Here is a 13076-nt window from a genome sequence, read left to right as displayed (position 1 = left end):
CATTTGCCATATTTTAGTTAACATTTGCTAGCAAAAATGATACATTACCTCCTTCTGCTCATCAGGATAGTCGAATAATGAATAAAGGCAAACACATAAGCCATGATTCACTTGTGTGAGCTAGATGTGAGCTATTCCTGTTCTGGTGTGATTGAGTTGCTTATTCATTAGCATTCTTTCAATAGCTAAATGCATTTTTAACTAGCTAGTTGGTTTAGATCTGAAACATTTTGTGTTTGATGAGGTTCAATTAAGTCAGGGTTCCTACAGAGAGACATCTGAAATTTCAGTACAAGCCTGGAACATGGTAGCTAGCAGTGTGGCCACTGAGCTAGCTACATAGAGACACATGAACCAATGAAGTTACTGAGCGGTCCTGAATTTCTGCACATATTTTGAGAACAAGAATGAAAGCTGATTTGGGAAAGATGAATATGTCTGTTTGTCAGTACTGACAACCTTTCTGTTACTTAACCTTGAGGTTAGATAAGATATTTGGATTCTGTGAAACTTAAAAACATCTAAAGCATGGCATATATTAGGAACAAATCACTATAATTCACAGCTATTTATGTAAGCACTACATATCATTATAGTTAGTCTTAACTCGAGTTACAATAATCTTTAACCTCCAAGATTACTCTGTCAAACCACCTGACCAATGAAACATATTGTACCACCTTTTTCAAATCTATTACCCATATTCTAATGAACCACCTGACTCAACCACCCACCTCCTTGCTTCTAACCCCACTAATTCACTTAAAACTACAAGTTTCAATATTTAAATGACAGGGAAAGAACATATCTCCACCATCCCATATTACTCACATCTTTGCTGTTCTCCACATCTGACTCGCTGCTGAAATCCTCCGTGTTGAGGTTTTCGAAGTCGGATTCCCCCACCGCAATGGGAACACACACGGTCAGGTTGGGGTTGTGGATGAAGGACATGTGGTCCTCGTCGATCATGTACTTGCCCACGCTGCTGCCTATGCCACTGGTAGTACCGTTGACAAAGTCCAACTCACGGTTGATGTCTATGCCCTTCTGGTTTGCGATGCAGTTTAACTTTTCGTCAAACTCATCAAGCGGCTTCTGTTCATCTTCGGCTTCTCCCTCCTTCTCGCAATCAGAATCAAATTTAAAATCACTCAGGAACAAATTCATGGCATTTCAGGGGTTTGTCTTTGTCTTGTTAAAACAACACTGAAACAACCACGGCATTAGTGATGTCATTTATAGCATAGAGGTAATTAAAACACAACGTACCTTCTTCATAACCTCAGCAACAAAAACCTTGGCCCAGGCAATCCCCGTCTTTATTCGAATTACAGCTATTTGCAAGTTGTTCTGTTCTCCGTCATCATCTGAAGAGGCCAGGTTGTCAGCACTAAACGAGCTCAGCAACAAGGCAAGGAACAAGTTCAATACCTGGGGAGAGGGCCGTGTTCAGAGCAGGTATTAGAAGGCATGTCACTAACCACCAACTTACTGATATCAGACTAAGTTCTAACCCCATAGTTTGTTAACCCTCAGATCATAGTTACATAAAGATGTGGCTTCAGAAATACTGCTTGCTTCAAATTCATTTAAATAAGTTAGGTTTGATCTGTAGGTAGGGGATGCAATACACCGCTACTATGTATCTTTCAATGGTTGTTTCTCTTACCACCAAGTTGCCTATGACCATGACCATCAGGAAGACCACCATGCACATGTTCTGGCCGGCCACCTCCATGCAGTCCCACATGGACTCGATCCACTCCCCACACAGAACGCGGAACACCATGAGGAATGAGTGAAAGAAGTCGTTCATGTGCCAGCGGGGCAGCTTACAGCTTTCAGCGATTTTACACACACAGTCCTTGTAACTCTTTCCAAACAGTTGCATGCCAACCACGGCAAAGATGAAGACGATCAGGGCCAGCACCAAGGTCAGGTTACCCAGAGCTCCCACTGAATTACCGATAATTTTTATCAGCATGTTGAGGGTGGGCCACGACTTGGCCAGTTTGAATACTCTCAGCTAGACCAGAGACAGAGGGAGGAGAAGAGAGAAGGCGGTGATGGGACCAGTTGAATCGCATGGACGCCGAGGGACATTAACAAGCTCCGATTCCGGTCCACATCCCTGCTCTTACTCACCAGTCGGAATGACCTGAGCACGGACAGACCCTCCACGTCAGCCAGCACCAGCTCGACTAAACTGAGGGTCACGATGAAGCTATCAAAACAATTCCAGCCCTCCTGGAAGTAGTAGTAAGGATCCATGGCGGCCAGCTTGGCAAACATCTCACCAGCAAAGATACCAGTGAAAACCTGGGAGCACATGGAGGAAAAGAGGTTATCAGTAGGATACTAGTTGCCAGTGTAAGAAACTGGGTTGGGGAAACCCCTGGGAGACTAACTGAATATCCATTCAAAGGTCAAAGGTGCAATTTAGACTGTTAAGGGGTTGCTGTCAATTTGACAGTAACTTCATTAGATCTGTAGTGTGTGAATGTGCCATTAGTTGCATGTAAGTGACTGTGAAATTAGAGTATAATGTTAAAACATGTAATAGTATACTGTATGAAAGTGAATGCTACAGTGATTGTAATTTGTTTATGGATGAAGGAATGATATTCACTGGGGAAAGATGGGGTATATTTTACAGTATTTGTAATAACTAGGAGCGGTGCATGCCAGTCTGCGTCCTCTTAAATGGATTAATGTCTTTATAGCATCATACAGGTTCCATTTAGCAGCTTATGGTTATATATAGAACCTTGAAAAAGGGTTCTATAGTACCCCCCATAAAATATCTTCCAAGTTTTAAAGCCAAAGGAACCTTATTTGGCAAAACACCTTTTTTACTTGCAAGTGTGTACTTCAACATTGCACATGAGCATGAGATAACTATCTCGGGAGTCCTGATCTGTGATGTAAAACATCCAAATTAAAATGAATGTGAATTTTATTTATTCTGCTTAAATTAAGATATTTGAAAGTGAAATTTGAAAATGGAGCTTGCTTACGTGATGTTCTGTTTGAATCTAGTGCTGATTAAAAGTGGATTTGGCTCTCAGTGCTGCAGAGGTTGCCCTCCGAGGACAAGGTCACAGTGCAGTGCCACACACTTGCTACTGGTCAGGCAGACTGGGTTGTACCGGGCCTGTTGGAGGGGCCGCGGCCAATCCTAACCACACAGAGCCGCCAGTGATTCATCCTGCACCACCTGATTCCTTGCCAACATCTGTGACCTCATTTCCCTTATCTCTGCTGACACCACACCACTCTTTGTGACCTAATTTCCTGTCTGCTCCCAACTCCATGCCAATGTTCTCTTACCTCACATGGACATACCGCATACGGAGATATATTCGAGGAAGTGGATGTCCGCTTTACCCTCAAAACCCCTTCGCTGCACACCAGCCACATTATGTACCTTACCAAACAATATGCCCCACTTAAGAAGGTACCGATCAATCATGTTACATAAAACTTTAATGTATTCCCCAATCAACCTAGCCATCCCTTGGATACACCCATGTCCTGTGAGGTTAAAATGGCTACATCAGCAGGAAGGGAGAGGGAGGAAAATAGAAGCAATCGGCCGATGGAGAAAGGTGTGTTAAAAGGGTAGTGAGCTAGGTGAAGAGAGAAACACAACCAGCTGGTTTCTTAATAACTGAGCTGCGTTTGTGACAAATTCCTGTCTGAGGGGCAGAGTTCAGTGCCTGTGTGTGCCGGGGCCTGAGTTACACCAGCAACTATGTGTTCGGAGAGTGTACCGGACATAAATGTTACCACACCTCTGTCACCACAGGATGGACAAGGGAGAGAGTCAGGGGAGAGAGTCAGGGTAGAGAGTCAGGGGAGAGAGTCAGGGGAGAGAGTCAGGGGAGAGAGTCAGGGGAGAGAGTCAGGGGAGAGTGGGGAAAAACTGTGGAGAAGAGGTAAAGAGCTGAGTAGGTGAAAAAAATAGCTGGATGTGAGAAACATGCCAATCACACGTGGACACACTCTCGTGGTACTCCACACTACTACACCCGCTGCTCCTCACCAGGTTGCCCACTGACAGAGTCTCCTCAAAGCGCGGAGTCATGGGGTAGTGTTCCATGGCCATGAAGAGGGTGTTGAGGACAATACAAATGGTGATGGCCAAGTCCACGAAGGGGTCCATGACGATCAGGTTGAGGACGTACTTGATCTTCAGCCAGAAGGGAAAACAGTCCCACACCAGGAAGATGTTGGCACACTTGTACCACCACGACGGGCACTTCCGCTGAGAGTCCTCTAACTCTGTAGCAGGAGAGGGGAGGGGGTGACAACACAGCGGGACGGCGGGGGAGACAGTGGGAGACAAAGGGGAAGAGAGGGAGAAAGTGATAAAGAGCGAATAAGAGAAAAGGAGACTTGGGGGGGGGGGGCACGAAAAGAGGGAGAGAGAAGGAAAGAGAGGTAGATAAAAACAAAATGATGAAGGTCCATTACCATAAGGCTTTATGTTTGGTTGTCAGGTCAGAATATTTAAAAGAGGCTTCGTTAAATGGGATATGGTTGAAAGGTAGAAGGCGAAGACAGGGGCAACCGTACCATCCACCATCCAGTGTGTTTTTATGTGTCTGTGTGTGTGTGAGTTTTCCACACTCACGATCAGAGTGTGTGACAGTATGTGTGTGAGTTGTCTGTACCCTCCATCAAAGTGTGCATCTGTGTGTGTGTGAGTTGTCTGAACCCGCATCAAAGTGTGCATCTGTGTGTGTGTGTGTGAGTTGTTCCGTACCCTCCATCAGAGTGTGTGACAGTGAGTGTGAATTGTCCGTACCCTCCATCAGAGTGTGTGACAGTGTGTGTGTGAGTTGTTCCGTACCCTCCATCAGAGTGTGTGACAGTGAGTGTGAATTGTCCGTACCCTCCATCAGAGTGTGTGACAGTGTGTGTGTGAGTTGTCCGTACCCTCCATCAGAGTGTGTGACAGTGTGTGTGTGGCCACGCTCATCACACTGTTGGCCTGGTCCTTGTTGCGACCAAGCTGGTCCACAGACACCATCAGAGAGCCCGAGTGTTTCTTCTTCCCCTCCACCTCTGTGGTCTGCGTTCAGGGAGAGAACACACACAGACCCACCCTGTCAGAGGCTGTCTACCAACACACAAACACTCTTCATATGAAACCTGTCCAATCACTAACCCTTGTGCTGGACACACAACGTGTGCATAAAGCAGAGATAGAGAGAGCAATGCCCAACCCTTCTCCAAACCAGACACAAATCCCCGTCTTACAGAGCAGACAGTAATAAGTGCTTGTAACTCCAACACTGCTCTCTGTCAGCCCGGGGGACGGCCAGGGTCAACATGGGGTCACAATGTTTTTAATGGTCTTGTTCCCAAGAGTTGTGTGATAGCAACCCATTTTCCTATGGGGAGTTGACCCTAGAACAAACTATGGGGAGTTGACCCTAGAACAAACTATGGGGAGTTGACCCTAGAACAAACTATGGGTACTTGACCCTAGAACAAACTATGGGGAGTTGACCCTAGAACAAACTATGGGGAGTTGACCCTAGAACAAACTATGGGTACTTGACCCTAGAACAAACTATGGGGAGTTGACCCTAGAACAAACTATGTTGGTGTAAACAAGGTATTGCTCACTTATATCCTTTAGTTATATATCATTTTAAAGCTTAGATTCACAGCTGCCCATCAAACATCCTTTTCAGGTGAACAGTTGTTAACAAAAACAGAATGACCTGAATGTATTGCTTCACAAATAAAACTCTCTATAGATCTACATTTTCTTAGTTTGACAAGGGCCTGTGGAGGGTCTTGAAATCAGTAGCTACAACAGTTTTTAACTAATTGTCGATAATGCGCCATGTGTAACGTGTCATTACAGCGATGGACAAAATGATCCCACTCTTAGCAAATGGACCTATCCCACCCAAGACCATAAATCAGTAGTACTTTATCCTCCTTCCAAACCTGCATGCAAAAGCATGCGTGAATCCAGTCAGACAGGTCAACACAGCCACTGTATCATGCTACATTTGAGAGTAGGTAAAAAAGTAAAGTTTTGCTTGGACTGGAGAGAGGTAAGGGATGTCAAACTACCATGCTAGCAGGTTTGTGCTGTTACTGGAAAAACGTATATGTTTCTTTTTTACCCACATTAGCTTATTCAAGGCAAAACAGAGGAGAAGGACAGAATAAAGTGGTCTGGAACTTTCCAGAAAGTGCTAAAAAAGGAAAGCGATTATGGAGAGTTTCTAGTTACGCTTGTGAATGAGACATGACATCTTAATGAGAGCTATCTGGTAGGAGAGGCTGTATGCTTGTATGCAGGTGGCTTGGAAATGGGCTACAAGGCCCATATACAGTTCACTACGGTAGTATGGAGGTCAGGAATCAGTTTTTACTGGTGGAAGAGCAGAGCAGCTGTAGCAAGGGAGGCGGGGACAAAATGAGACTGGAGTGTGTATATGTGTGTGTGTGTGTGTGTGTGTGTGTATAGGCTACGGGTGCTGAGCAAGGGAAAATAACACAGAGGTGAAAGAAACCAGTGATTCAGAGACCAGAAGATAGAAGAAAAGAGGGGGAAGGGTGTCGGGGGGCAGACCTTAAAGGAAAGGCAAGGAGGAGGAAAAAGGAGGAGAAAGAAGCCGGGGAGACCAAGGCGGGGTCCACCTCCTTCATGCCTGCACACTGTTTAAGGACTCCTTACACTGTCATCAGTGGCTGCCTTATCTATTTTCACCTCAGGCAGAAGGCGTCCGCCGGGCTGGTGAGCGATGAGTGACACCACGCCGTTGCAGTCCACCGTGCTGTTCCTCTTCCCTCCAGTGTGGGGCGCCAGTGGGTTGATGAGGCGTGACGAGCCCTGGCTGTAGCCGCTGTAGCTGCTGCGGCGGTAGGGGATGAACAAAGAGCCCCGGCGGTCCTCAGTCTCCTCCACGGTGCTGTGCTCGTCGTCGGCAAACTCGTTCTCTGAGCCCACGTCCTTGGGATGGCGGCCTTTGTTGAAGCTGAAGATGCTACTGCGGCTGTTGTGGCGCGACATGAAGGGTGAGCCCGGGATAGAAAGGAGAGACTAGAGGACGGAGGAGAAAAGGAGAATGAAGAGGGATAAAGGGAGGGGTGGACAAAAAAGATTGGGGAGAGACAAGGAGAGAAAGACGGTAAAGGGGATGACAGTTAAGAAGAAACAGGGGGAGAGAGATAAAGACATTGGTGTGAGATAATAAGAGAGATAAAGACATTGGTGTGAGATGATAAGAGAGATAAAGACATTGGTGTGAGATGATAAGAGAGATAAAGACATTGGTGTGAGATGATAAGAGATAGAGAGATAGGTGTGAGATGATAAGAAAGATACAGAGAGAAAGAATGAAAAAAGCAAAGACCAAGAAGTCACATATAGAGTAAGAAGGAATATGATGTAGCAACAGGGACAGAGGGCCATTCAGACACAAGTAACTAAACATTCAAACATGCTCACTTTGAAAATCTGGCAAATGTATGCAATAGTTCATTTTGCTTATTAAACTGTTCTGACTGGGCCTCTCAGTGGTAAACCCAGAGGGCAACAGTGGCGATGGCCAGGGTTTTGACAAAACAGAGCTAGATTACTGCTTTCAGCAGGGCAGTGAATGATTCATGAAAAGGTGTTATCAATAATGTAGAGGGGGCCTGTGAAATGTCCTTTTCTCCCCTTCCCTCACGCCAAACAGGCCAAGATGACTGTAATGTGCAGTCACTGCTGCTACAGGAAAAGTGTTCCCCTCTGCATTATTGTTGACTGGAGGATGTGTCAGCACAATGAACAAAGCAGAAAGAAGAAAGGAGAAAATAAACAAAGGGAGCGAGCGTGATGTGTGAGACCTTTCAGACATTAACATCAAACCTAACATTGGTTTGACATCATAATATTTACGTTTATTATTCATGACAATCTCGGAAAAAGACTTCAATGAAGACAGGATCAGAAGAAAATGGTCTCTTCCTTTCCCTGGTTTTTACCTGGTTCATGATGGACGGCTTACGTCCCAGCCTGTTGCCCGGGAAACGGAAAGTGCTCCTTTTGCTGCCGTCGTCCGACTCGGACTTGACATGCTTCTCATGGTCAACTTTCTCGCCTTTCTCTCCCTTCTCTTTCTTCTCCTCCTCTTTTTGGCGCCATTTCTTCTTGCGGTTGCGTCGCTCCTTGGCGCTCTTGGAGCTTAGTTTGGAGGCCTCAGAGGAACTGCGTGACAGCTGACCCCCGCCTTCTGTTGCATCACCCCCTTCGACCGCGTCGCCTGCAGACACTGTGCCTGCCGAGGTCGCCATCGCAGCAGCCTGAGGGAGGGGCAGGTGCCAGATAGGTAAGACAGGGGAGAATAGAATCAATTAGAGGGAGGGGGGCAGACAGAAAGACTACTTTTGGCTGACCCCATTCATTCAAATCAATTTTTATTTGATTTGTTTACTCTGATTCAAATCCCGATGATTTGAATGTTTGCGGAAACAATGGTTTAGCATGGAGCATGAGCTGTTCACTACATTAAAGCCCGTTTCTACTGAGGGACATGGCAAAGCCGTGAGAAAAAAAAGTTGTCTCACAAAGTTTTGATGGAAGTGAAACTTTTAATATGAGAAATATCAGAGTGTCGATGCAAGTATAGCAGATTACAGCTAGATGACCCTGGCACCATTAACCACAGCTTTGTAGTTTGTGAATTGAGCTAATACTTGAATATTCACTACAAATTACGAATTGAGTAAGAATGTCATAAGACAGAGAGACGGAAAGCACCAACACGCAGCTTGGGACTAACCTGGGCATCCTGAAGAGACGAGACGGAACAGGTAAGAGAGGGGAGAAGTGAAGGGAGTAAGATGTATACAGACAGACAGACACCAACACACACAGACAGATGTCTCCACACCCAGTTCAACCAGGGGAGGACAAACCTGTGCAGCCTCTTGCTGGTTCTTGATCTGCTCCAGCATGGCTTTGAACTCAGCCTCTTTCTGCTCCGCCTCCTCTATCGTGGCTTGGTTCTGCTCCTCATAGGCCATGGCCACCACAGCCAGGATCAGATTGACCAGGTAGAAGGAGCCAACAAAAATCACCAACACAAAGAAGATCATGTAGGTTTTCCCTGCCGCTCGTAATGTCTGTGAGGGAGGGCAGAAAGAAAGAAGAAAAAGCAGAAACAACATAACCAAGTGTGAAAATAGTAAATAAATATGATAATGATGTCATACCTATAGGTTATATTGGTTTTTCTCTATCGGAGTATTCTATCTATGCCTGGTCGGTATACACCGGTGGCACTGTTAGTAATGTCAGCTTTGCTTTTACATCCAAACCAACAAGTTTCTCTCTGAATGCCTCCAGAAATATTGGAAGGTTGATACCAAGACTAAGTATCTCTCAATAGAAAATGAATGGCCCTCCCTTCAGCCAAGTGTATTTTCATGTGACCCTCCTTGGACACTTGAGGAAAAAGTGATCAGAAAAGCTTTCAGAAGTTCCACACATGTTTATTTGTTCTGGGGAAAATGAGGAATAATAAATTCATTTTATATAATGTACATCAATTTGCATAACTGGAGACTTGGAATAATCCTTTTAATTCCACTCAAGTGATTGAAGTGACAGACAACTTTGACAGCCGGAGAGTCTGATACCAGAACAGTTACCATTGAATCCAATGGTCTTGAATCCATTAAAAAAGTTCCAAGCTGGACTTATTCCGGGAATTATTTTTGTTCACCATCAGAAGCAATATTTATTCCAGTATTATTTTAAGAAAGACTTATTATTTTATTATTTTTGGGGGAAAAAACGTGCCCTTACCAACATGTAGAGGTTTTCCCAGAAGTCTTGTGTCATTAGGCGGAAAAGCGTGAGGAAGGCCCAGCCAAAGCTATCAAAGCTGGTGTAGCCGTAGTTTGGGTTTTTCCCAGCTTTCATACATGTGTAGCCCTCAGGGCACCGCCTGGGAGGATGGGAGGGAGGGAGGGAGGAATGCGAAGGGAGAATTCAAATTCTTAAGAAAACTACCCATTGCATTGATGCATGATCTGTGTGAAAACCTAGTCATGTTAAAGATGAATTCGGGGATCCTAAACACACCATATTTGTATAATGAATTTCGACTTGGATGTGTAACTTATTACATACATGAAAAATAATGTAAATAATGCTTTTAAATTGGGATGTTGTGACATACAAAATGAGTGAAGTACAAAAAAGGACCTATTTTGGCTCATGAGCTCCACTAACTACTGGCTGAAATTATCCAAATCCTCTGGAGTGCATCTTTAAGAATAAGCTCCCAGTGGTACCCTTTCATGGTGACTATTCCAACCTACTAGAAATGTAAGATTGTAGTAACTGAACATGAGACTCACCCTGAGTCTGAGCTGTTCCCACACAGTAAAGCATCCAGCTGCCCAGGGAGGAAGTAGAAGTTGGCTGAAAAAGTGAAGGACATGTCAATATGTCTTCATTTTCATCTGACTCAGACATTTAGACTGATTCAGACTTTTGTGGTCATGTGGAATGTGGGAGTGGGTCTGTTTTCCGATGTGCCGTGGACTCACAATCACTCAAGATATTATGGATTTCTTTGATCCAACCCACATGTAAAACATTTTCCTTCTTATAGTCATGTGTATGGGCACAAGTGAGCGTTTCGCAACTTCCATTCTCCAGCTAGTCCTCAGCTCAGTCGATCAGGGCACTTAACGGGATCTCCTTATTGTCAGCTTACCCGGCTGAGTTGCAGAAGATCATGGGGATTACCGTGCCCCATAATCTGAGAGGAGATCTGTATGATAACAGATCTTAAAGGTTCAAAAACTAAACCTGATTTTCATGTGAAATAGTTTTTTGAGGGACCAAAACATCTCATGATATAAATATATATATATATATATTTTTATGCTCAGAATATCTACTTTTTCTCATATGTCTAATTACGAGGAAGGCTGAAAAGTCAGATTGAGTGGGCTGGAAATAATAGGCTTGAGTTGGCGGGGAGCTTAATCTGATGGACAGTTCTTTAAAACGCTTATGTCAAGCAACTTGGACACAGACAGCAGCGTTTTAGATACACAAAGCATAATTGACATTAAATGCAACATCCAATACTGCAATTCATCAAATCATGGTTTCACAAATGATTTGTTTATCCAACTCTTTGGTTATTTTAACTGCATCTACATAGCATGCTTGCTATATAATATAGCGTGATTGCCAACAATCCAATGCTGTTTTGCCTCCATCCAATATATTTCAAAAGAAATGCCAAACGTGGTTTTCATTTGTGGGCCGATTCATGCACATGCTAGTCAGAAGCTGCTATTTTTGTCAACTGATCAGTCAATTGAGATTATTATTGCTAATAATATACATTATAGTGACTGCCCATGCTACACAATGTTTATCAATCATGACTTCCACTGATGTTAACGATATGCTGACATGCCTATTGTGTTCTGTCCAAAACTGCACTGACAGAGGTATTGACATTACATCAGTGTCAGAAATGTTTTCTTGCTGGCCGAAGACCCAGGTAACATTCATTTAAAGGGAAAAACTGTAGGTAGCGTTGCCATAGATAAACATGGGAATCGTTTCATTACATTTGTTGAAACCCTGTTGTAATTTGTTGGTTGGTTACATTTTTCAATCATCACAGCAATTCCCAATGGGATTGGGAGAGTTGAAGATTACAACAACCCTCCTCCGAGACTTCACACTAAATAATTTTAGCTGTTTTTCAGAGGTTACACAAACAGTTTCTGTTAGGTCACGCTCCTTTGAATAACTAACCGACCCGCCTGAGGAAGGTGCTGGAGTGTGAAGTCTAAGAGATCCTTGTTGACAAAGCCTCCTCCCAGATCCTGGCCAGTGTGCACCTCCCAAATGGAATCCCTGGCCAAACAATGGCAAGTGGCACAGCCCACGGTAGTGATAGACAGGTAATCTGAATGTATCCAGGCTAACAGATAAAGAGAAAGCAGATCCCTGGCAAGTTAAGGCCGTTTGGGCCCTCCATCACTGCCATGCATCATTAGAAAAACGCCTCCAGAACAAAGAGGAGAAAGGGGGCGGTATGATGAAACTTGTGGCCCAAGCCAGCAGTGAGGCAGCGTACCAAGGCAGATCTGAGAGGCAAGGAATCTTTTGACCAAGCAAAGGTTAAACCTCCCAAAACCTGAGTGATAAGAAGGGACAGAACTTTACACAACACAACCATTGCCATGGTGTTTTTTTTAGCACTAAAGGGACAGCTCTGACATACGACATACTTTCGTTGTCACCAGAAAACTGCGATGCACTTCTTTGTGCAGGGTAGGAGGGAGGATGTAGATGGGGTGTAACCTGCTGTACTGATGGGAGAATTTATGTCTTAGATTGCACCTGTAGGTATACCGAATTTTCTTTATTTAATATAAAACTTCTTCACATGGCCGCCACAACCTTTGCCTCCTTACAATGTTTCTCGTATGTTTCTCGTTTCTCGTATGGGAAACATTCTCTGTCTTCCTCTGCTTTGTTTTTTGTTTTTTTTTAATGAAAGATACAACCGCAAGGCCAGCACCTCCCTCTTAAACATTTATGCATCTTCGCCACAAGCAATTAAGGATGCGCCAGTTGATATCAGAAACAGGTCGTTACTTACCCACGCTTTGTATCCAAGGTGTTGGGCTTTTTCCCGTGCCTGTTGGACAGAAGCTTTTTCCCGTGCCTGTTGGCTATACTTTCCTCACCATGAAGGTGCACTGGACTTGTCACATTGGCTTCAACACCCATACAGAAGGGAAACCTCGTCCAGTGTTTTTTCCCCCCATTTTTTATGAAGGCTGCATGTCACCTCAGCCCAGTTCTCAAACTTTTAGTCCAATAGACATAACCCAGCTTCTCCATGGTTCATGTCCATTAAGTGCTTCACACTACATGGACAGAACAAGAGCCTTACAAAGGAGCAACAACTCTTTATTTCCTAGACACGTCCCCACACAGGTAGGCCCGTCTATGCTCTGAAGCTATTTTATTCAATAATAAGGCTAGTATATTAGCTTGTAACGGCTTG

The 13076-nt window shown here is 44.3% G+C and overlaps 1 protein-coding gene across 7 annotated transcripts in view; it reads right to left on the bottom strand.

Moving 5' to 3' along the window:
* Positions 1 to 13076, bottom strand: part of LOC105017011 (sodium channel protein type 8 subunit alpha) — a 63144-nt gene that overhangs the window by 16272 nt on the left and 33796 nt on the right. For 2 of the 7 annotated variants that reach the window (XM_029114081.2, XM_029114080.2), the window contains exons 8-18: positions 10387 to 10450; positions 9830 to 9971; positions 8938 to 9144; positions 8005 to 8322; positions 6743 to 7075; positions 4945 to 5080; positions 4049 to 4287; positions 2149 to 2322; positions 1673 to 2029; positions 1273 to 1434; positions 832 to 1122 (exon numbers count right to left, since the gene is read on the bottom strand). In XM_029114081.2, the coding sequence (XP_028969914.1) occupies positions 832 to 1122; positions 1273 to 1434; positions 1673 to 2029; positions 2149 to 2322; positions 4049 to 4287; positions 4945 to 5080; positions 6743 to 7075; positions 8005 to 8322; positions 8938 to 9144; positions 9830 to 9971; positions 10387 to 10450 (2423 nt within the window). Of the gene's footprint in view, positions 1 to 831; positions 1123 to 1272; positions 1435 to 1672; positions 2030 to 2148; positions 2323 to 4048; positions 4288 to 4679; positions 4686 to 4771; positions 4796 to 4944; positions 5081 to 6709; positions 7076 to 8004; positions 8323 to 8801; positions 8811 to 8937; positions 9145 to 9829; positions 9972 to 10386; positions 10451 to 13076 lie in introns of those variants that run through there. The other 5 variants (XM_029114079.2, XM_029114077.2, XM_029114078.2 and 2 more) reach the window with 5 other exon arrangements.

The sequence above is a fragment of the Esox lucius genome, chromosome 17 (genome assembly GCF_011004845.1).
Source record: "Esox lucius isolate fEsoLuc1 chromosome 17, fEsoLuc1.pri, whole genome shotgun sequence".
Classification (NCBI taxonomy): Eukaryota; Metazoa; Chordata; class Actinopteri; order Esociformes; family Esocidae; genus Esox; species Esox lucius.
Note: the sequence above shows the minus strand (reverse complement) of the source record. Positions and strands in the feature narration are given on the sequence as shown.